Genomic DNA, 24699 nt, shown 5'->3' on the forward strand with positions numbered 1-24699 from the left:
TCAGCATTTGGAGAAGCCTATTGTATCCATCATATTGCCTAAATTGGCCAACAGTTGAAGATGCATTTGGGTTAAGAAAATAAAAAATTTTCTTGTATAATGACTTCATTGACTAGTGGAAGTTTTGGGAGGAAATTAGTGTATAGGTTATTTTCTCCGCTATTACATAAAGTTTCCTTGGAGATGAGTCATATTTTATATTTATTCTTATTTTTAAGTTTATTTGTTTTAAATAAAATATAAAATACTTTAATTATCCTAGAATTTTAACACTATACTGTTATCAGCAATTAAATAAATCATACATTGATGGTTAGATTATTTTATCCGATATCAGTAAGTTTCCAGGAAACTGTAAGAGTTGACAATAGTTTTATCACAAATCATACAGAACGACAATTCGTATAATGGAAAATTTAAACAAAAAGAAAAAAGTTGAACAACAGAGGAGCTTAGAGAACTAAAAATGAAAAATTCCCCAAAAACTTAAAAATTGTTATGATATTAGAAAACAACTGAAATGAATTGAAAACAATCCTCACATTTGTTGGACTACTGTGAAGTCTTGTTTAATTGCGTATAACAACGCGGGGGATATGAGAAATGATAGGCCAGTAGTCTCCCCCTTTTTCTTTTAAGCAACGATCCCGAAGCAGAGGGCAGTTGTCAATACATAGGCATTCAAGTGTAGCTGGGAAGCCCTCAGCTGGGAAGGACTGCAGTTTTGGGCACCTCCAAATTTCTAATTTTTCAAGAGAGGTGAGCTTTTGGATACCCATGGATATGGATTTTAGATTCTTGAATCCAGCAATGAAGAGGTGGGTAAGAGAAGTGGGAAGCAGAAAGCCGTCATCATCTGGGAAGGAAATAATATCTCCACTTGACTTCATGCTGCCAATGCCCAATTTTCTGAGAGAGGTGAGCCTGTGGAGTCCCCACTCTAGCATTGGCTGTTTCAGATTCAAGCATGCACCCATGGAAAGCATAGTTAGGTTTGGAGGTAAACATTCTATTGAGCACTCTATAGCTGCTCCACAATCTGACATATTTATAGATTGGAGGGAAGTGAGGCTTTGCATCTGATTGGGCAGAGACTTCAAATTTTTGCACCGATGAATTTCGAAAGAGACAAGCTTGGGATTGCGCAATCCCATCTCTGGGAACAACTCTAATCGAGGACAGTTGCCTATTTCTAACTGTTGCAGACTCTGGAGGTCCTGCATGTGATTGGATAGAGACCTCAATCCTTCACAGCCAGCGATTTTTAAAGAGATAAGAGAAGGGATGGGCAATTCCTTCCCAGGAAAGGATTCTAATTGAGGACAGTTCCATATTTGCAAATCTGTAAGATGAGAAAGCCCATAATATAGCGAGTTCAATAATTGTGTCGTCCAGTTGTGGATTTCCAAGGTCTTCAGGAAATCAGGAAACTTTCCATTTGAAGAGGAACCCAGAGATTTACATCCAGAGATACGCAACTTCTCGAGATGAGACGTGTCGCTGCTGTATTTACTGTGAGACACAATCCCCTCCGGAAGATACTCCAAAGCTCCACAGTTTTGCAGACTAAGACATATCAAGTTGTGCGGCAAACCCCCTGCTGGGAAGGAGACTAAACTTCTACATTGGCTTATTCTCAAATCTTTGAGAGATTTGAGGTCTTTCAGTCCACTTGGCAACTCCTTCAGATTTGGACACAGATCTACCTCCAAAACTTCAAGACTGCATGGCAATAGCTCTTCTTCTCCATCTACCAATGATGCAAGATCAAGACATTCTATAATTTGCAAACTAGTAAGAGAGGTGGCATTAGTCACACTCTTGAGAATTGCCTCTTGACATCTTCTAATAGAGAGTGCTGTAAGTGATGGGAGAACTTTTGGTAATTCAACCAAGCGCGGGCAATTATTAATAACAAGTTTTTCCATGGAAGGAAGGAAGTTGGGCAATTTTCCAACCAACTTGGGACAATTATGTAGTCGAAGTTCATGCAGCTTAGGAAATTTTACCACAGAATCTTCACCCAGACCATTTGACCAAGCCCACTGCTCCCACTTACCCATATTAACAATCTCTAGCATTTCCAAACAAGAAAAACATGAATCATCCTCATAAAACTCAACACCCACTTCTTTTACTCTACTTGAACCTTTTATGCTCAACTTTTTTAATGACTTTAATCGTCCAAGTGGTGGCAGTGAAGTAATTTGATGACAGTTGCTTAGCTGCACCTGCACCATGCTAGAGAATGAAGGCTCACCTAGCCACGATGGGAATTTCCTACCACTAAATGATGTAATTGATAGGCTTGACAGACTATGATGTGGCTGCATTGAGTTGAGAACTTGTTCTTCATGACTTGGGTTTCTCAAATCATAAGAAAATTCATCAGTCCATTTCAAGTGTAACTCGGTGATACCAGGCTTATCCTTCAAATTGGCAAAACCCGCATCTCGAATATCTTCAACTTCCACATTCTCTAAACTTGTAATATGAAGCTGCCCCCGCAGATCACAAAGTTTCTTCAGCTCTGTGATCCGTCCATTGCTTTTCCCCACGATAAATTTGGTTAACACGCAGAGACTAGTCAAATTACCAATATGTGGTGGCATCTCTTTCAATTTCCTTGTGCCAATAATGTCAAGATGCTGCAAGTTGAGTAAATTGCATATGCCTTTAGGTAACTCAATAAGCTCATAACAATGATGCAACTTTAATGTCTGTAAGTTTAAGAGTTTATCCACTGATTCAGGCAACCCTTTGATTAAAGTAATAGACAGGTTGAGGTAGCGCAAGTGCTTCAAGTCACCAATAGAATCCGGCAACTCCTCAATCACATGGTGAGTTAGAGAGAGCGACCTTAAGCATTTTAATTTTGGCACCAACTCATGCACCACCTTACTAGTTAAGTAGCATCTCCCCACATAACGACTCCAGGATAACAATGTCCGCAAGTTCTTCATTTCATAGAAGCTTTGAAATCTTTGAAAAGTGTTCATAAAATGAGGAATAAATGAAGAATGTCTAATCTTTGCAAATGATTTTGCATTCTGCAACTTACCAACCATATGGAAACATATTTCTCTGCTAACAAAGCAAGCTAAATCAACAATTAGGTCATGCATTATATATTTCGATTTATTATCATTGGATTGTTGAAAAAACGATCTTGATAATAAATCATCAAAATAATTTTGACCCAAACCTTCACTATCCTTCATTTTCTTCTTGTCATACAAGAAACCCTCAGCCATCCACAGCAAAACCAATTCATTCCTATCAAACTCGCGATCCTTTGGTAGTATTGCGCAATAAGAGAAACATCGCTTTAACAGAGGTGGAAGATGAAGATAGCTCAACTTCAAGGCTGGAAGGATATTGTTCCTATTGTCTGGTAATTCCCACATCTCACTGCTCATCACTTCCTTCCACAAATCAGGATTTGGTTTACCCTTTAAGATGCCTCCAAGAGCTTTTGCTGCCAAAGGTAATCCTCCACATCTTTTGACAATCTCCTCACCTATTTCTTTTAGCTCCAAATGGTCGTCAAAATTATTTGCTCCCAGAGCATGCTGGGCAAACACAGACATACATTCATTGTGTGAGAGCTTCTTAAGAGAATATGCTGGAGTGGCACCCATCATTAATGAAACATCTTGACTTCGAGTTGTGACGATAACTCTGCTTTGAGATGCCCCTGCTTCAAAAGGACCCCAAAACAGAGTCCATTGCTCATAGTTCTGGGTCCAAACATCATCTAGGACAACTAAAAACTTCTTCCAAGACAACTTTTGCTTCAATTTTACCTGAAGCAAATTTAAATCATTGTCATCACCACCATCTCCCAATTGATGAAGAACTGTTTTCGTGACCCTGAAAACATCAAAATCTTCACCAACAGACACCCAGGCTTTCAAATCAAACTCCAACATGGGATCATTGTAGACTAGCTGAGCTAGAGTTGTCTTGCCAAGGCCTCCCATTCCAACTATGGAAATCACAGACACCTGGGCATCACTTGTCTCAGCATTCAACAATTTCAACATCGCCTCCTTATCTTCCTCCCTACCATAAACCTTTGCTTCGTTAACCAAAGAGATTGAGGGTGGTCTTTCTGTCGCATGGCTGACCCTCCTATTAGACTCAGTTAAATGGAGTTCATCTTTCTGCTTTATGATCTCATCTAATCTAGCACTAGTTTCCTCTATTTTGGCAACCATCTCAGCATTGAACTTAATAGTATTTAAATTTAGATTCGCCCCACCACACATAGCAGAGAGAAGCTTGTGCACCTTATCATTTGGACGAACAGGCTTGTCTTCCAACTTGCGTCGTTGAACCTCCGTGGCAAGTTCATCCATGATATCCTCGAGGTCGTGAGCCAAGTCTCTGAGATCGCTTAGCCAGATCTCCACCGATTGGTCTGCTGTCTGCTTCTCCTCTGCATCTCCAAGCACCACATAAATTCGCTGGAGCATCTTTTCCCACTTCTTGAGTTGAGCCAAGACTTGACCTTGGCCTACGTATTTCTTTAAGTCAATGGAACTCAACCTGTCGAAAAGCCCCTGAAAACAAACAGAGAGGATAGAGCCTCCAACAGCAGTCACAATTTCCATGGCAAAGAGTGAGTTGTGAGAGCAGAAAGAAACTATGAAATCTCAAGATTCAAGGGAAGAGTTTGTAAACACATAGCATTGGAAGGCCAAAGGAAAGAAAAAGGGAAATGCAAGGCTTGTCTGATGCTCTATTGGTGTCCCGCCAAAATATTTGTTAATATTTTTAATATAAATATAATTAAAAAATTAATAAAAAATTATCTTTTTTAATAAACTAAAAATTTTTTTATAATGGTAAATTATACAAATGGTATATTTATAAATTATATATTTTAAGAATAAAGATTATATTTTATTTTTATTTTAAATGAGATATGTTATAATTTAAAAAAAATTAAATAGATTTAAAATTTTAGTAGCTTTTTTTGTTTTTAATAAGTTTTTATAAAAATTAATTTAAAAGGAAAAAAAATCTTTTTTATTTTATTTTTTATAAAAAATGTGTAATGTTACATCACATATTAAATTCATTATTTTGATTTTTCAGTTTTATAAGGTGAATGGAACTTTCCATATTTGTTTATTTTTTAAATCAATTTTAATGTAAATCAATTTAAAAATTAGTTTATTTTATTAAATATATATTTAATTTTACAGAATTGAAATCTTTTAGGAATTGATACTCATACTTTATACAAAACCAACTGTTTCTTTCATTATGTTCTCGAGAGCTAAGAGAATTATATGGACGAGAAAGATAATCCTAAACACGTGATTAGAGCTTCACAGAAAATAAATAAATAAAATTCTAAACATGTTATTCAAGTTTAATTGAAAATAAATAAATAAAGCACAAAATAAAGTAACAAAACGCAGCAAATAAAACAATGAAAACGAATACTCTCTAATTTACAGAAAAATAAGATTTATAATGGTTGATTAAGTTTAGATCAAGAGGATAGTGTTCATTTTCTTTTTACTCTTTTTCTTTTTCTTGTCAGTAGCATTTAACTGTCTTTCTGCTACAGGGACATTTGGCTACGAAAAGACCGAATCTGTTACCTATCCTTAAATCTCATCACGGGGCTGGTCAACCACAGGTTTTGAGCTCAAAAATTACCCAAATTAGTTGATGTCTTCAGGTCCGATCCATTGCTGTGTGCAGACTTTCCTTAAGTCGCTCTGAATTCTGAGCCGATTTAAGCTATAATAAACCTGGCTCAATTCGGCGGTTATCATATTATATTCTGTACGCATTTGGACTTGCAATATGATAGCTTTTGAGATTAGAATTTTACACTCAGAGTATAATATTAATATTGTATTATTATATTAATTTATTAAAATAATAAAATATTTTATTATTAAATAAATATATACGATATTATTAAATTATTTTTATACATTTAATTGTAATTAAATTATTTTTATATATTTAATTAGAATATAATATTAATTTTATAATTTTAAAATTATATAATATTAATAATTTTTTATTTAAATATTAATAATAAAATTTATTAAAATATTAATATATTAAATTTATAAAAAATATTTATTATTATATAAATATAATATAAATAATATTATTAAATTAATATAATATAAATATATTATTATAATATATTAATAATTAAAAAAATAAAACTATTAAGCGGTGGTATACCATAATTTTAAAAAGATGAAAAATAAAATAAATAATACTATGGCCCATACTATTATTTTTTTTAAAAAAAAAAATTAGCATTTTTATAAAACGTGTCCGGTTTATCGCCGGATCAAATTCAAATCCAAAAATATTTTGTTTTAATCTGCCAATTTTTTTTATTTTGAACCTAAATGGACAAAAACTCCTCTGTACCTCCTCCACAATCTGACACATAGATAGATTGAAGGGAAATGATGCTTTGCATCTGATTGGGTAGAGACCTCAAATTTTGCACCGGGAAATTTGAAATGACACCAGTTCGGGGTTGGGCAATCCCATCTCTGGGAACAACTCTAATTGATGACAGTTCCATATTTCTAACATTTGGAGACTCTTGAAGTTCTGCATGTGATTGGATAGAGACCTCAATCCTTCAGAGTCTGTGATTTTTAAAGAAACAAAACAATAGAAGGGATGGGCAAGTCCTTACCATGAAAGGATTCTAATTGACGATAAATCTGTAAGATGAGAAAGTCCATAATATAGCGTGTGTCGTCCAGTTGTAAATGTCAAGAGTCTCAAGGGAATCAGGAAACTTTCCATTTGAAGAAGAATTGAGGGATCCACATCCAAAGATATGCAATTCCTCGAGATGAGACATTTCACTACTGTAATTACTGTGACACACAATTCCCTCCGGCAAAGACTCCAAAGATCCACAGTTTTCCATGCGTGCGGCAAACCCCTACGGGAAAGGAGACTAAACTCCTACATTGGCTTATTTTCAAATCTTTGAGAGATTTGAGGTCTTTCAGTCCACTTGGCAACTCCTTCAGATTTGGACACAAATCTATTTCCAAAACTTCAAGGTTGCAAGGCAAAGGGCCTTCCTCTCCATCTACCAATGACACAAGCTCACGATATCCTCTAATATTAGAGCGTTTACTAGTCACACTCTAAACCGTCACCCGACATCTTCTAATATAGAGTCTTATACAAGAGTGTAATTGAATCCAGACAAACTAAATTTTGTAAAGTTCATACTCATTTATTAAAAAATTTTATAAGATCGAACTCGAACTCGACTCGAACTTTAATATTTAGTTCAAACTCAATTAAAAAATTAAACATTATAATCGAGCTCGACTTATGAGTCTAATTGAAACTCGAGGTCGAAAGCTCAATTAAAAAACTTATTTAAACTAAAAATGAGTTTAATTCAAACTCGAACTCGAAAATTCCATCTAAAAGCTTATTAACAAAATTTAATTATTTAAATTTTTAAATATTAACATTTTAAATTAAAAAGTCAAAAAAAACTTTAATAAAATTAAAATTAATTTAATTAAAATCTATTATAACTAAATCCTTAATTTAAGATATAATAAAAAATAAAATTTTTATTTATAGAGGAGTTTTACCCTCCATTTTTATAAAAGATATTGTTTTAATAACTTTTAATACCTCATATATAAAATAGCGCATAACTATTTTACAAAAGTAAGTCAGTCTAGTGGTCAATGTAATGTGATTTTTCAAAAGTTTTAAGTTATGTTCCATCAACAACAAATGATTAAATTTTTTTTTATTATTTAGATTTTAATATTTAAATATTTATTTATAACATCAAATAATATTTATTATTTAAATATTAATTATAAACTTTTAATTAATTATATAAAATATATTTAATATAAAATTAATGATATAATATTAAATTTAATAATTATTTATTTAAATATTTATATTACATAAAAAATTAATTAAAAAATATATAAATTTATATATAAACAGTCTATATAGAAAAATTTCTTTTCAAAATATATAATTTTAATTAAATTTATATAACTTTATTTTAGTATCAATAAACATTTTTATATAAAATTTATTAATATATTATCATTGATTATTCAAATGATATCATTTTATTATTCATATATTATCATTTATTTTTATTTAAATATATAATTTATATTAAATTATTTTATTGTATAAAAAATACTATACATATAATATAAATATAAAATATTATATAAAATAAATATATTAATATAAGTATAATCAATTTAAATTATATAATTATATATATACAATATACTCAAATTTTATCAATAGAATCATATTAATTTATATTTAAATTATATAAAAATTTTAATTTATAAAATTAAACGAATAATATTAAGTAGAAAAATAATCATACAAATACATATATAAACATATGAAAATAATAATAATAACAATAGTTTATTAAGAGATTTAATAGTTTAAAAAGAGTGTCTACTTAGAAAGATATATAGTGAAAAATAAATATATAAATTAATAATATAATTATATAATTAAAATAAAAATATAAAAATTAACAATATATATGGTAAATAGATTAAGTGGTGGGGTGTAATCGAATCGAGCCAAATTTCTTAACGAGCCTACTCCACGACCATTTTAACGAGTCTGTTTACGAGTCTCTTAACGAGTCTCTTAACGAGCCAACTCACGAGTCTTAACGTATCGAATACTACGGAGTTTAAATTTGACTCGTTTAATAAACGAGTCTAAAAATTAAGTTCGAGTTCAGTTCGTTTAGAAATCAAATTGAGTATGATTGAGTTTTTATAGAGTCGAGTTTCGAATAACTCACGAATAAGTTGATTGGTTTGAGGCCTAGTGTCATAAGTGATGGTAGCGCTTTTGGTAATTAACCCCGAGCGGGCAATTAGTAATAACAAGTTTTTCCAGGGAAGGAAGGAAGTTGGGCAATTTTTCAACCAACTTGGGACAATTTTGTATTTGGAGCTCATGCAGCTTAGGAAATTTTGCCACAGAATCTTCACCCAGCCCATTTGACCAAGCCCACAGCTCCCACTCACCCATGTCACTAACCTCTAGTTCTTCCAAACAAGGAAAAAATGAATCATCCGTTGAGGTAGCGCAACTGCTTCAAGTCTCCAATAGAATCCGGCAACTCCTCAATCACAAGGTGAGATAGAGATAGCGACCTTAAGCATTTTAATTTTGGCACCAAGTCATGCACCACCTTTCTAGTTAAGTAGCACCTCTCTACATAATGACTCCAGGATAACAATGTTCGTAAGTTCTTCATTTCACTAAAGCTTTGAAATCTTTGAAAAGTGTTCATAAATGAAGAATGTCTAATCTGTGCATATGATTTTGTATTCTCCAACTTATCAACCATATGCAAACATATTTCTCTGCTAACAAAGCAAGCTAAATCAACAATTAGGTCATACATTATATGAAACAGTCGAGTTTCCGAACTGACCCAAATAACTTTTAAATCTACTTTCCACTTGGTTCAAAATGGTTAACTTAAATTATTTAATAGTTTCTTGCTAGCTATTATATATAATTTTAATTTCTCATTTTCTGCCGATGTGGGACGGATTTGCGCCGCAAATCCGCAAGCAGGCAGCTGAAACAGCTGACCGCTACACTCGGTCACGCTAAATTTGCGACGTCCTCGTCGCAACTGAATTGATTATAATTGCTAACCAGAACCGGATCCTTGGGTACTGTGGTTCGCTAGTACCTCGGGTGGCTCCACCTCTTCTCTCACGGGTAGCCCTTTCCTCGCAGGCCCACTAGCTCCGCACAATTTGTCTGATCCAGGGTGGCTTTGATACCAATTGAAACAGTCGGGCCCGAACTGACCCAAATAACTTTTGGATCTACTTTTCACTTGGCCCAAAATACCCAAGTTATTTAGTAGTTTCGTGCTAGCTATTATATATAATTCTAATTTCTCATTTTCTGCCGATATGGAACGGATTTGCGCCGCAAATCCGCAAGCAGGCAGCTGAAACAGCTGACCGCTACACTACCCAACTGACCCAAATAACTTTTGGATCAAGTTATTTAGTAGTTTCGTGCTAGCTATTATTTCTCATTTTCTATCTATGTGGGACGGGTCAGCTGCCTGCATCAGCTATCGTTACACTCAGTCCTGCTAAATTTGCGTGTCCTCGTCACGATTCGATTACAATTGCTAACCAGGACCGGATCCTTGGGTATTGTGGTTTACTAGTACCTCGGGCGGCTCCACCTCGTCTCTCACGGGTAGCCCTTTCCTCGCAGGCCCACTAGCTCCGCACAATTTGTCTAACCCATGGTGGCTCTGATACCAATTGAAACAGTCGGACCCGAACTGACCCAAATAACTTTTGGACCTATTTTCCACTTGGTCCAAAATGGTTAATCCAAGTTATTTAGTAGTTTCATACTAGCTATTATATACAAATCACTTTTCTTTAAATCTACCGTTGTGGGACGGATCAGCTGCCGCAATTCCACAAGCAGGCAGCTGACCGTTACATTATATATTTTAATTTATTATCATTCGATTGTTGAAAAAATGATCGATAAAACTTAATTGAGGGAGATATTATTACCAGAAAATCAATAAAGTTTTATATATATACATGTATATTTCTACCTCCTCCTAAACCTCACAGATGATTTTATTTTGTCTGTATTTTAGAATGCTAATTTACAATCTATTATAATTACAAAATATTTACAGCAATGTTCTCAGGAAACACACTAATAATTGGAAAAAGCTCCATGCTTGATTCTCTAGATGGCTATGCCTTCATCTCATTTTAAATAACTCTTCAAAATGTCCCTTTAATAATATCACCAAAATGGAAGCATTCTCCTATTATCATCATCTTCAATAAATCCCACGACCTGAAGAAGTCTTGCGCTCACTTTGTAACATTTCTCTGTGACGACCTACTGAAATCAGCATTAGCATCATTACAACACATTGAAAAATCCGTTTAATATTGCAATTCAATAAAAAAGCCAGGAAGCCACAGTTTTCAATACCTGAAAGGGAGCAATTCTAGCAAGGCCACTTGAAAATTATTTTATGCAACTAGGTTGTCTGCCTCCTCAAGGAGCACGCATAAGCATACATTTCTCAAGTTGCCATCATTACCTTTCTCAAAGTTTAAAATTGATTTGAAACTTATACAGAAGATGAAAGTGTATGCAGCTTTGGGCAAATATCCTCGGACGGACTCAATTTTTTCATATATAAAAAATAATTAAATTTCACTCGAAATCAAAATATATACAGAAACTAAGAAAATAAAGATTTGAATAACAAATATTAACTATGTTATTTTGAATTTTAATTTCAACCTTACAAAAAAAATTCTTGTTATTCACCTCCATTTAAAATTAAAAATTGATATTTTTTTTATTAGCCAAACAAAATATTTGAAATTCTCAAAATTTTAGATTCTAAAATCTACTATTTAAAGTCCAAAATTGAAACTTAAATACATGAATCTGAACAAATATGAAGGGGAATTGAATTTATGCAATTTATATTATGTTTTGATTTTTATAATGAACACCTCATCACTACTAACCAAATGAATACAACTGTAAGATTTGATAGTCAATTCTTGCAAAATGCCTATCATTCAAAAGAGCTTTCCAAATATTAAGATGAAGCAAAATAGGGTTGGATTCTTTTGGAAATTGATAACAATAGTTCGATACTCACATTTGGACTAGCAAATTTGGATTAAGATGGACGGGAAAACAAGGACCAGGACAGATTCGAAAACTGATGCCCATATCAAAATTATGGTAAAGTTCGGGTAGAATAAGAAACAGGACATTCACTCGAGCGAAGTTTGCAAATGTTCCCTGCACTGCCAAATTTCAAAATCAGTTGCAAAAGATATTTCTTCTGCAAATTGACCAAATTATTACAGGAATTTAATACCTGACTTGCAGAACGATGCAGACCCTACCATTTGCGTAAGATATAATCTTTTGTTACTTCGTTCTGCATTGCAAAACTTCAGAATAAGTTGCAACAGAAATATATTTCTATGAACCATTGCAAGTAGAACAAGAGTATTACCTGATTGTTGATACAAACAATGGGGATATGAGAAATGATTGGCCAGTAATCTCCTCTATCTTTTAAGCAACGATCTTGCAGTAGAGGACAGCCATAAACAGATAGTTCTTCAAGTGTAGCAGGGAAGCCCACATCTGGGAAGGACTGAAGTTTCTCGCCACAAATATGTAAGCTTTTAAGAGAGGTCAGCTTTTGGATGCCCCTTGATATGGATCTCAGATTTTCGAAATAAGAGATTTTGACATAGGTTAGAGAACCGGGAAGTAGTAAGCCATCATCATCTGGAAAGGAAATCATATCTCTATTTGACTTTGTGTTACTGATACTCAATTTTGTAAGAGAGTTGAGTCTATGGAGTCCCCACTCTGGCATCGGCTGTTTTAGATTATCGCAAGCAATGATGGAAAGCTCAGATAGGTTTGGCGGTAAACACCCTTCAGTTAGGGACTCTATATAATCACAGCCATATACACGTAGAAATCGAAGGCAAGTAAGGTTTTGCATCTGATTGGGTAGAGACCTCAACTTTTTGCACCGAGCAAATGTTAAAGAGACAAGCTTGGGGGTGGGCAATCCCATTTCTGGGAACAACTCTAACTGATAACAGTCCTCTATTTGTAGATTTTCTAGACACCGGAGGTTTTGCATGTGATTGGATAGAGACCTTAATCTTCCACAGTCTGAAATTGTCAATGATACAATACTGGGGATGGACAATTCCTTCTCTGGAAATGACTCTAATTGAGGACAATCTGATATTCGTAATTCTGTGAGATGAGAAAGCCCATAATATAGCGAGTTTAAGGTTTGTGACGGACAGTTGTGAATCTCAAGGGTCTTTAGGGAATCAGGAAACCTGCAATTTGGATTTTGCCTGAGAGATTCACATCCCCTGATATACAATTTCTCAAGATGAGACGTCTCGCTAATGTAATAATGGTCTTGCATCATTCCCTCCGGCAGCGACTCCAAAGAATCACAGTTTTCGATTCTAAGACATACCAAGCTGTGTGGCAAACCCCTTACTGGGAAGGAGACTAAACTTCTACATGAGCTGATACTCAAAGAATTTAGAGACTTGAGGTTGCTCAGCCCATTTGGCAACACCTTCAGATTTAGGCATCCTTCTATGCTCAAAATCTCTAGATTGCCAGGCAAAAACCCTTCCTCCCCATCCACCAATGACACAAGCTCCGGACAATCCTTGATTTCCAAATGCTTTAGACTAGTAAGATAGTCTGAATTTGTTCCATCATTCCACAAGCATCTCAGATCAAAACAATAACTAATCTCAAAAACTTTTAGTGACCTCAAGGTCTTTATTACAGCTTCCTCTAATCTTACAAGCCCTGAAACGAAACTAATTTTTAAGGTAGTTAGAGAGGGGGAATTAGCCACACTTCTGAGAAATGCCCCTCGACATTGATCCCGACCAAGAGAGCCATCAATAGAGAATGTTAAAAGTGATGGAAGCATTTTTGGCAAATCAACTAACTTTTCAAATCCAAAAATATCAAGTTCTTCTAGGGAAGGAAGGAATGTAGGCAGTCTTCCAACAAAATCACGACAACTCACTATTCGAAGCTTACGTAGCTTAGGGAATTTTGGGACAGAATCTTCAACCAGATCAATAGACCAAGTCCACAGCTTCAATTGAACCATACTGATAATCTCGAGTGTCTCCAAACAAGGAAAACATGAATCATCCTCATAAAACTCTACTCCTACTTCTTTCACTTTATCCAGACATTTTATGCTTAACTTTTTCAGGGATTTTAGTCGCCCAAGTGGTGGCAATGATGTGATTTGGTCACAATAGCTCAACTTCACCTCTACCATGCTAGTGAACAAAGGATCTCCCAGCCACAATGGGACTTTCCTTCCACCAAATGATACAATTGAAAGGCTTGACAGACTTTGATGTGGCCGTAATGAGTTAAGAACTTGTTCTTCGTCACTTGAGTTTATCAAGTCATAGGAAAATTCACGAGGCCCAATCCGAGCACAGCTCCGATTCCATTCCAAGTTTAATTTACTGATATGCTTATCCTTCAAATTGGCCAAATCTGCGTCTTGAATATCTACTACCTTCCCTAAACTTTCAATGTGAAGTTGCCCTTGTAGGCCAGAAAGCTTCTTTAACTCTGTGACTCGTCCATTGCTTCCCCCAATTACAAACTTGGTCAACAGGCATAGACCAGTCAAGTTACCAATTTGTGGTGGCATTTCTTTCAATTTCCTTGTGCCCACAATATCAAGATGCCGCAAGTTGAGTAAATTGCATAGGCCACTAGGTAACCTCGTAAGGATATCACAACCACGCAACTTCAATGTCTGTAAATTGAAGAGTTTATCCACTGATTCAGGCAACCTTTTGATTCTAGTATAAGATAAGTCAAGGTAGCGTAAGTGCTTTAAGCCACCAATAGAATCTGGCAACTCCTCAATTGCATAATAAGTTAGAGATAGTGACCTTAAGCATTTCAATTTTGGCACCAAGTCATGCACCACCTTACCAGTTAAATGGCACCTCCAGTTATTGTCGTGATACATTGATAAAAATGTCCGCAAATTCTTCATTTCATAGAAGCTTTGAAATCTTTGGAAAGTGTTCCTATACTGAGCAATAAATGACGAATGTCGAATCTTTGCATATGATTTTGTACTCTCCAACTTATCAACCATATGTAAACATGTTTCCCCACTAACATAGCGAGCTAAATCAATAATTAGGTCATGCATTATATACATTGATTTATTATCATTAGATTGTTGAAAAAAAGATCTTGATAATAAATCATCAAAATATTTATGACCCAAATCTTCGTTGCCTTTCATTTCCTTCTTATCATACAAGAAACCCTCAGCCATCCACAACAAAACCAACTCATTTCTATCAAACTCGTGATCCTTTGGTAAAATTGCACAATAAGCAAAACACTGCTTTAAATGAGGTGGAAGATGAAGATAGCTCACTCTCAAGGCTGGAAGAACATTGCTCCTGTAGTCTGGTGATCTCCATATCCCACTGCTCAACACTTCCTCCCACACTTTAGGATTTGGTTTACCCCTTAAGATGCCTCCAAGAGCTTTTGCTGCCAAAGGTAATCCTCCACATCTTTTGACAATCTCCTCACCCATTTCTTTCAGCTCCAAGTGCCCGTCAAAACTTGTTGCTCCCAAAGCATGTTGGGCAAACACGCACATACAATCATCATACGATAGCTGCTTGAGAGGATAAGCTGAAGTAGTACTGATCAAGCATAAATTAGCCACATTTTTATTATTTTTTTATTGCTTATTTACACATTTTTTAGTTTAATTTATGGTTTTTATCTTGTTTTTACAGAAAAGGAAGAAATTGGAAAATTGGAGAAAAAGTGCAGAAAATTGACAGAAAAGTGATTGGGTCAGTGATTTGCCCAGTGATCCGCCCAGATCAAGCTGAAGCAGAAACCTGGAGGCAACAGGCAGAAGTGATAAGGTCAGTGATTTGCCCAGGACACTCGAAGACACTAGCCAAATCACTCGCAGAAGACAGAGAGAACTGACCCACAGAAACGTGATCGGGTCTGTGATTTTCCCAATCACTTGAAGAAACTGGTCAAATCACCGGGCAAATCACTTTCACAACAGAAACTGACAGCAGAGCGGGAATTTGGGCAGAAAACAGAAGTCCGAATTTTCAGAAGTCCAAATCCAACCCAATCACTACCAACATAAAACCAAGAGCCACGAAAGAGCTTCTCATCCAAGGAATTCCAATTGCAATTAAATTCAACATCAAAAGAGGAGTCAAACACCAAATCAACAAGGGATTTCAAAACCCTAGATAGATAGAATTCTTCAGCTATAAAAGGAGAGCCTCCAAACCAGCTAAGGCACCTTCTGATCAGGAACTCAGCACCCTCTCCCTCGCCAGAAACTCTGCAACTGCTCTTCTTTTCTTTCTTTTCATCTTTTTGTGTATTTAGTCCACCATGAGTGGCTAAATCCATTCTTTTCTAGTTGAAGTTGGTGAATTTCAGATTTGTGTGATGAATTGGGAGATTTAAATCTCCATTATTAAACTTCTATTTCTTTTCAATATTTATGCAATTTGAGCTTTCCATAATTATTACTTTGCTTTTAGAATCAATAAGGGCCCATTGTTTTTAAATTGCTTAAGTAATATTATTTGAATGATTTAGGTCCGTAATTGCTTAGGTTGTTCAAATACACATTTAATCAAATTGCATGATCTAGACTTGACCACGCGGTTGGCAAGGTTAGAATTAGGTTTCTCTAAGTCTTAATGCAGTTAACAGTTGTTCGATGCTATAATGCCCCAAAGACGTTCCTTGGCAACTTGTTAACTAGTGTTTGATTAGCGAACGTTTCCTAATCAAACTAGAACTAAGGAGGAATTTGGATTGTGAGAAGCGTCTTCCACATCCAAAACTAATTTATTGAGATAAATAGGAGTATTAAAGAATCAATGATCAATTCTAAACAATCTGAAATAGAACCATACTTCAACTAGAAGCTTTTCTCTTATTGATTTACTCATCTTTAAATTATTGCTTTCTTTTGCTATTTAGTTTTAATTCATCAACTCAAACCCCCCCCTCTTTTAATTAATTGTTATTTACTTATCTTGGTTATTATTAGGAAGATCTTTAGTGTCAATTCCCTGTGGTTCGACCCTATTGCCACTATCTACAAATTTATTTTGTTGGTTGATAATAGGTTTATTTTTGACGGCTTCGACAACCGCTTATCAAAAATTGGCGCCGTTGCCGGGGAATTGATTTAAACTAACGTATTTTCCCTTTATGACCAGGTCTGGCTGTAAGGACACTCTTCTTTACGACCCTGAGATTGAGAAAACTGCCAAACACTTAAGGAAGCAAGCAAATTTGAGGAACCAAGCCTCAAAAGCATCTTCATCAACAACACCATCTCACAGACCACCTACTGCCCCTGCTGCAGAAATTTTTGCACCAGCAGACTCTCCTACAGCCACTACTGCATTTGAACCTGATACCCGATTCCAGGTTATGGCAGAAAATCCAGCAATGGCAGCACCACCTGCTGCACATGTAGAAGCTGAAATACAAGCTGGAAATTTGCTTATTCATGTCCAAGCACCACAGCCACAGCCACGGGAAAGAACTCTCGGAGAGCTAGTTGAACCAGCAGGAGACCTAGCACCCTTATGCATTGATTACCCCCCATTGACAGCACCTTTTGAGCTTAAGATAGGTCTGATCCATCTCCTTCCTAAATTCAGAGGCCTAGAAAATGAAGATCCTCACAAGCATTTAAAGGCATTCCACGTTGTGTGCTCAACCATGAGACCCCAAGGCATTCCAGAAGACGATATCAAGCTTAGAGCCTTCCCTTTTTCCCTTGAAGACTATGCCAAAGAATGGCTATTCTACTTGCCACCCGGATCCATCACATCATGGGCTGATATGGTAAGAGCATTCTTGAGAAAATTCTTTCCAACCTCAAAAGCCATAGGCATCCGTCGAGAAATAAGTGGTATAAAGCAAAAGCACTCTGAAGGCTTGTATGAGTACTAGGAGAGGTTCAAAAAGTTGTGCACAAGCTGCCCTCGGCATGATATTTCTGACCAATCTCTCATTGAGTACTTCTATGGAGGTTTGCTACCCTCAGAGAGAAAATTTATTGACGCAGCCTGTGGAGGAACAATTGAAAAAAAATCACCTCGAGAGATGAGGGACTTGATTTCCTCCATGGCTGCAGCTTCTCAACAATTTGGAGACCAAGAGCTGCCAACAAGGAATGTAAATGAGGTGAGTAATTCCACTTTATCATCCCAACTTTCTGAACTCACCAATGTTGTCCGTAGCCTTGTTGTGAGTCAAACCCAACAAGTCCAGCAGATTCAGCAGCCCAAGACATGTGGAATATGTGCCAACAACCACCCAACTGATCTATGTCCTTCCCTTCAAGAGGAGGACCAGCAAATCAATGCTGTTGGAGGCTTCAATGGGCAAAGAAGGTATGATCCTTATGCAAATACTTATAATCCAGGTTGGAGGGACCATCCAAATTTCAGTTATGCAAGGGGAAATCAATATCCAAGCTACCAGCAAAGGAACCAAGCTCAAGCTGCACCTCAGAACTCCAATGCATCTCTTGAAGAGATTGTGAAGAATTTAGCAAGTACCGTGCAAAATCTTGAGAAACAAGTGAGCCAAATGGCCACTTCAATGAGCAAATATGAATCTCAAGGGAAGCTACCCTCCCAAACTGAGATTAATCCAAGACAAAATGTTAGCGCCGTCACATTAAGGAGTGGAAAGGAGTTGCAAGACAATAGGGCTGAAAAATTGCAAAAACAGGGCATGGAAGAGATTCTGCCAGAAAGTGATCAGGGCAGTGATTTGCCCAGTTCACTAGTAGAAACTGACCCGATCGCTGGTCAAACTGAGCTGTCCAGTAGTGATCTACCCAAACCACCAGAGAAGGCAGAAAGTGATTTGCCCAAATCACCAGAGAAGGCAGAATCCAGTCAAAGGCAGAAACAGCAACCAGCAGAAAAATTCAAGATACCTCCTCCCTTCCCAAAGAGATTTGCAAAGTCCCAAAAAGAGAAAGAGGAAAAAGAGATATTGGAGACACTCCGCAAGGTGGAAATCAACATTCCCCTACTTGATGCTGTAAAGCAAATTCCAAGGTATGCCAAGTTTCTCAAAGAGCTATGCACCAACCGAAGGAAACTTGCTGAACGTGAAAAGGTAAGTGTGGGGGAGTGTGTTTCAGCTGTAATCCAAAGGAAACTTCCAACCAAATGCAAGGATAGAGGAATGTTTGCGGTTTCATGCAAGATAGGCAATGTGGGAATAAAGAAGGCCATGTGTGACCTTGGAGCTTCAATAAATGTCATGCCACTTTCCATTTTTAACTTATTGAATGCAGGTACACTCAAGGGCACCAGTATTGTGATCCAATTGGCTGACCGATCTGTCGTCCATCCCAAGGGAGTGCTAGAAGATGTGTTGGTACAAGTTGACCAACTAGTCTTCCCAGCAGATTTTTATGTGATTGACATGGAGGAGGATAAGGGCAAAATCACCTCTGACATCTTACTTGGGAGACCATTCTTGAGCACAGCAAGAACAAAAATTGATGTGCATGATGGCACATTGACTATGGAGTTTGAAGGGGAAGTTATCAAATTTAATGTTTATGATGCCATGAAATTCCCCAATGATGTTTCTCCTGTTTATGGCCTTGATATTATTGATGATTTAAGTCAAGAAATTTTTTATTTTGATCAAGAAAACTTACTTTATGAAGGTCTTTGCAGGAAAGGAGAAGTGGACAGCAACATCACTGAAGCAGAAAAAACAGCAGACTGCTGTAACTTGCTGGATGTGGGTGATTTGCCCAGTGATTTGCCCAGACCACCAGATAATCTGCTCAAATCACAGACCAAATCACTGGAGCAGACAGACTTGACAGAAAGTGATTTGCCCAGACCACCAGATAATCTGCCCAAATCACAGCCCAAATCAGACAGCAAACAGCAGAAATCAGCACTAGAACTGAAACCATTGCCAAGTCACCTCAAATATGCCTACTTGGGAGCTGGAAATTCACTTCCAGTCATTATTTCTAACCAGCTCAGCCAAGAAGAAGAGAAAAAGCTCCTTGATGTGTTAAAGAAGCACAAAAAAGCAATTGGGTGGACCTTGGAGGACATAAAAGGCACCTCAAGACCATTCGGTAGAGGCTCATCTCACCAGAATCAGAGACAGGATACAGCACATGAAGCTATTGACATATGGAGTCCACAAACAAGCAAGGTTTTCAAGGTTAATGGGCATCGTTTGAAGAGATTCTATGAAGGTTTTATTGTCCATGTTGTGGAGGAGGTTCCCTTGGATCCCCCTTCCCAAGACTGCTAAGCAAGACACTGAAGTCCAGCCCAAGACAGAAAACAGGGCGCTACTGGGAGGCAGCCCAGATGTAGTGATTTGCCCACTGCTTGCCCAAATCGCCGAGCAAATCGACTGAATATACCATAGTCACAAGTGATCGGGGCAGTGATTTGCCCAATTGCCCAGATAATTTGACCAAGATCACCGGTCCAATCGCAAAATCAAGCACATCATCAGAAAAGGGCGTGAACAGTACCAGCCCAGCAACTGCAAAGGAGAAGCGGTCTGGCCAAGTGATTTGCCCACTGCTTATCCAAATCACTGATCAAATCACCCTGTCAAGAATCCAGAGGGCCAGCATTAAATGATCAGGGCAGTTCACATACTCAAATCACTTTAAGTAGTTCTTTTCTTTTACTCTTTTACTTTTTACGCTATCTACTATTTTTATCTCTTCTTCTTCAAGATTTCTCCTCTCCGACCCACCACTCACCCACCGGCAAACTCAAGACCACAATGGTAAGAATTAAGATGAAGGCCACCGACGGACCGTTCATGTGGAAGAAACTAGGGCTGCCGAGACCCATCCCCTCCGACAGTGATGACGAAGCGCGGGACACCCCTCCACAGCAGCCCCTGCAGATGGGACAACACAGGAAACAGGGCAAGAACCAGTAAATACACTTCCAGCAGACCCCAGCAGGATGCTCCTCAGCCACCAGAAGACGAAGCCCCCAACCAGACAGTAGAGGCTCGTCTCAGTAGGATTGAGGACCGAATGCAAAGGATGGAGCACTTGTTGGACCTGCTGGTGGACCATTTTCTGCCCCAGCACCGTGACAGATAGCGATCTGCCCAGTGATTTGCCCAGTGCTTGCCCAAGTCACTGGTCAAATCACCCACAGGCCAGGAAGTCCCTTTCCCTTTTCTCCTTCATTTCTCTATATATATATATTCAAACATTGAGGACAATATTTGGGATAGGTGTGGGGGTACTGGAGAGTATTTATTCACTGATCACACCATCTTTTAATTTCTATTTGTTTCTTATTGTTTCTTTTTGTTTCTTTTTGCATTATTCTTACCCCTTTTTGCACACACCAGAATTTTTTCACACTTTTTGTACACACACACAGAATTTTGTCTTGGTTTTTGCTCTACTCAACATAGATAACAAGGTTAAAAGAGTTTCCTTATCTCATGACCCCATTGATTTGCCACCCCTTTAAGCCTAAATTGAATCATTCACAGTATGTTACCTTCACTTAGAAAGTTCTTTACTTGAATTGAATCCTTAAATTTGTTGTGGTCAAGGGAAATAAAAATAAAAATACATGCAAACACAAAGTTAGTGTAACTCCCTATGAGCTGATTTGCCCAAACTATCATAAAAAACCAGCATAAAGCACAAATCATAAACTTGTTCCAATGGTTTAAGACTATGAACTGAGCCTAATAGCCACTTGGAGAAGTGACTGACTGAGTAACCGGGGGTGTATCACCCATGTACACAATCGCGTAAAAAGGTCAGTGACTTTTCCAAGCAAATAAGTTTCGATGGTCTAGACTATGAACAGAGCTAGTAGCCACTTGAACAAGTGACTAACTGAGTAACCGGGGGTGTATTACCCATGTACACAATCGCGTAAAAAGGTTAGTGACTTTTTCAGGCAAGGATAAGAATAAGTGCTGCTGAAAATAAAAATAAAAATAAAAAGGAAGAAAGAAGAAAAGGGGCAAGTCACTCCTAGGGGCTGCACTAAACCTAACATAAAAGAATAAGCATGATTGAGTAAAAAACCTTTCTCTTGACCATGGTAGGTGAAAGGAAACAAGGAAAGGAGAGGACGACCTTGGTGCATGTACTCTATACTGTGATACTTCAGCTTAGGAGTCTAGGGGGGCTGATTAAGTGGTACTTAGGCTCAAAAGAAAAAGGGGCTTGATTGGCTAAGTTATTTGTTGCTTGAGGACAAGCAAAAAGCTAGGTGTGGGGGTATTTGATCAAGCATAAATTAGCCACATTTTTATTATCTTTTTTATTGCTTATTTACACATTTTTTAGTTTAATTTATGGTTTTTATCTTGTTTTTACAGAAAAGGAAGAAATTGGAAAATTGGAGAAAAAGTGCAGAAAATTGACAGAAAAGTGATTGGGTCAGTGATTTGCCCAGTGATCCGCCCAGATCAAGCTGAAGCAGAAACCTGGAGGCAACAGGCAGAAGTGATAAGGTCAGTGATTTGCCCAGGACACTCGAAGACACTAGCCAAATCACTCGCAGAAGACAGAGAGAACTGACTCACAGAAACGTGATCGGGTCTGTGATTTTCCCAATCACTTGAAGAAACTGGTCAAATCACCGGGCAAATCACTTTCACAACAGAAACTGACAGCAGAGCGGGAATTTGGGCAGAAAACAGAAATCCGAATTTTCAGAAGTCCAAATCCAACCCAATCACTACCAACATAAAACCAAGAGCCACGAAAGAGCTTCTCATCCAAGGAATTCCAATTGCAATTAAATTCAACATCAAAAGAGGAGTCAAACACCAAATCAACAAGGGATTTCAAAACCCTAGATAGATAGAATTCTTCAGCTATAAAAGGAGAGCCTCCAAACCAGCAAAGGCACCTTCTGATCAGGAACTCAGCACCCTCTCCCTCGCCAGAAACTCTGCAACTGCTCTTCTTTTCTTTCTTTTCATCTTTTTGTGTATTTAGTCCACCATGAGTGGCTAAATCCATTCTTTTCTAGTTGAAGTTGGTGAATTTCAGATTTGTGTGATGAATTGGGAGATTTAAATCTCCATTGTTAAACTTCTATTTCTTTTCAATATTTATGCAATTTGAGCTTTCCATAATTATTACTTTGCTTTTAGAATCAATAAGGGCCCATTGTTTTTAAATTGCTTAAGTAATATTATTTGAATGATTTATGTCCGTAATTGCTTAGGTTGTTCAAATACACATTTAATCAAATTGCATGATCTAGACTTGACCACGCGGTTGGCAAGGTTAGAATTATGTTTCTCTAAGTCTTAATGCAGTTAACAGTTGTTCGATGCTATAATGCCCCAAGGACGTTCCTTGGCAACTTGTTAACTAGTGTTTGATTAGCGAACGTTTCCTAATCAAACTAGAACTAAGGAGGAATTTGGATTGTGAGAAGCGTCTTCCACATCCAAAACTAATTTATTGAGATAAATAGGAGTATTAAAGAATCAATGATCAATTCTAAACAATCTGAAATAGAACCATACTTCAACTAGAAGCTTTTCTCTTATTGATTTACTCATCTTTAAATTATTGATTTCTTTTGCTATTTAGTTTTAATTCATCAACTCAAACCCCCTCTTTTAATTAATTGTTATTTACTTATCTTGGTTATTATTAGGAATATCTTTAGTGTCAATTCCCTGTGGTTCGACCCTATTGTCATTATCTACAAATTTATTTTGTTGATTGATAATAGATTTATTTTTGACGGCTTCGACAACCGCTTATCAAGTACCCATCATCAATGAAACCTCCTAACTGCGAGTTGTGATGATAATTCTGCTCTGGTTCGACCCTGCTTCAAAAGGACTCCGAAACAGAGTCCATTGCTCATAGTTGTCTGTCCAGACGTCGTCCATGACCACCAAAAACTTTTTCTGGAAGAACTTTTGCTTCAATTTTACCTGGAGTAAATCCAAATCTTTATCATCACCACCGTCACCCAATTGAAGAAGAACTGTTTTGGTGATGGTCAAAACATCAAAATCTTCGCCAACAGAAACCCAGGCTTTCAAATCAAACTCCAACGTGGGATCATTGTAGACTAGCTGAGCTAGGGTTGTCTTGCCAAGTCCTCCCATCCCAACTATGGGAATCACAGAGACCTCCACATCACTTGTCTGAGCATTCAACAATTTCAGCATCGCCTTCTTATCTTCCTCCCTACCATAAACCTTTGCTTCATTAACCAAAGAGGTTGAGGGGGGTCTTTCTGTCACATGGCTGACCCTCTTTCTAGAATACTCTGCCAAACGGAGTTCATCTTTCTGCTTTATGATCTCATCTAATCTAGCACCAATTTCCTCTATTTTGGCAACCATTTCAGCATTGAACTTAATGGTATTTAGATTTAGATTCACCCCACCACACATAATAGAGAAAAAACTGTGCACCTTATTATTTGGACGAACAGGTTCGTCTTCCAACTTGCGTCGCTGAACCTCCGTGGCAAGTTCATCAATGATATCCTCCAGGTCGTAAGCCAAGTCTCTGAGATCGCATAACCAGATCCCCACCAATCGATTTGCCGTCTGCTTCTCCTCTGCATCTTCAAGCACCGCATGAATTCTCTTGAGCATCTTCTCCCACTTCTTGAGTTGAGCCAGGACTTGGCCTTGGCCAACGTATTTCATCAAGTCAACGGAACTCAACCTGTCGAGAAGCCCCTGAAAGCAAAAAGCGAGGATAGAGCCTCCAAAAGCAGTCACAATATCCATGGCGAAGAGTGAGCTGTGAAAGAATAAGCTATGAACTCTGAAGATTGAAGAAAGAGTTGGCAATGGTCAGTTGAGAAGGTCCTCCGAATATGGAGTGAGCCTTGGGGAAGAAGAAAGTAAGGATTAAGGAAAGTACGAAATTGGTTATGGATTGGTGGTCCCTACTTTCTATTTCCACGTGATTTGTAGAAAGGAAACAAATTGATT

At 37.1% G+C, this 24699-nt stretch overlaps 4 protein-coding genes across 4 annotated transcripts in view; all 4 read right to left on the minus strand.

Moving 5' to 3' along the window:
* LOC110624687 (putative disease resistance RPP13-like protein 1) overlaps positions 1-24699 on the minus strand; it is a 91390-nt gene that overhangs the window by 25447 nt on the left and 41244 nt on the right. The window lies entirely within an intron of this gene.
* Positions 310-4765, minus strand: LOC110608251 (putative disease resistance protein At3g14460). Its single transcript, XM_021747466.2, has one exon. The coding sequence runs from the start codon at positions 4614-4616 to the stop codon at positions 570-572; it is 4047 nt and encodes a 1348-aa protein (XP_021603158.2). The 5' UTR covers positions 4617-4765; the 3' UTR covers positions 310-569.
* Positions 11445-23629, minus strand: LOC122724845 (putative disease resistance protein At3g14460). Its single transcript, XM_043960736.1, has 4 exons — positions 23507-23629; positions 12104-15353; positions 11963-12025; positions 11445-11883 (listed from the first exon to the last, which is right to left on the minus strand). Exons 1-3 carry the CDS (start codon positions 23515-23517, stop codon positions 11987-11989), a joined length of 3300 nt encoding a protein of 1099 aa, XP_043816671.1. The 5' UTR covers positions 23518-23629; the 3' UTR covers positions 11445-11883; positions 11963-11986.
* LOC110608302 (putative disease resistance RPP13-like protein 1) lies at positions 23530-24492 on the minus strand. The gene has a single exon (XM_021747523.1). It carries the CDS (start codon positions 24490-24492, stop codon positions 23530-23532), a length of 963 nt encoding a protein of 320 aa, XP_021603215.1.

Source organism: Manihot esculenta, chromosome 10 (assembly GCF_001659605.2).
Source record: "Manihot esculenta cultivar AM560-2 chromosome 10, M.esculenta_v8, whole genome shotgun sequence".
NCBI lineage: Eukaryota > Viridiplantae > Streptophyta > Magnoliopsida > Malpighiales > Euphorbiaceae > Manihot > Manihot esculenta.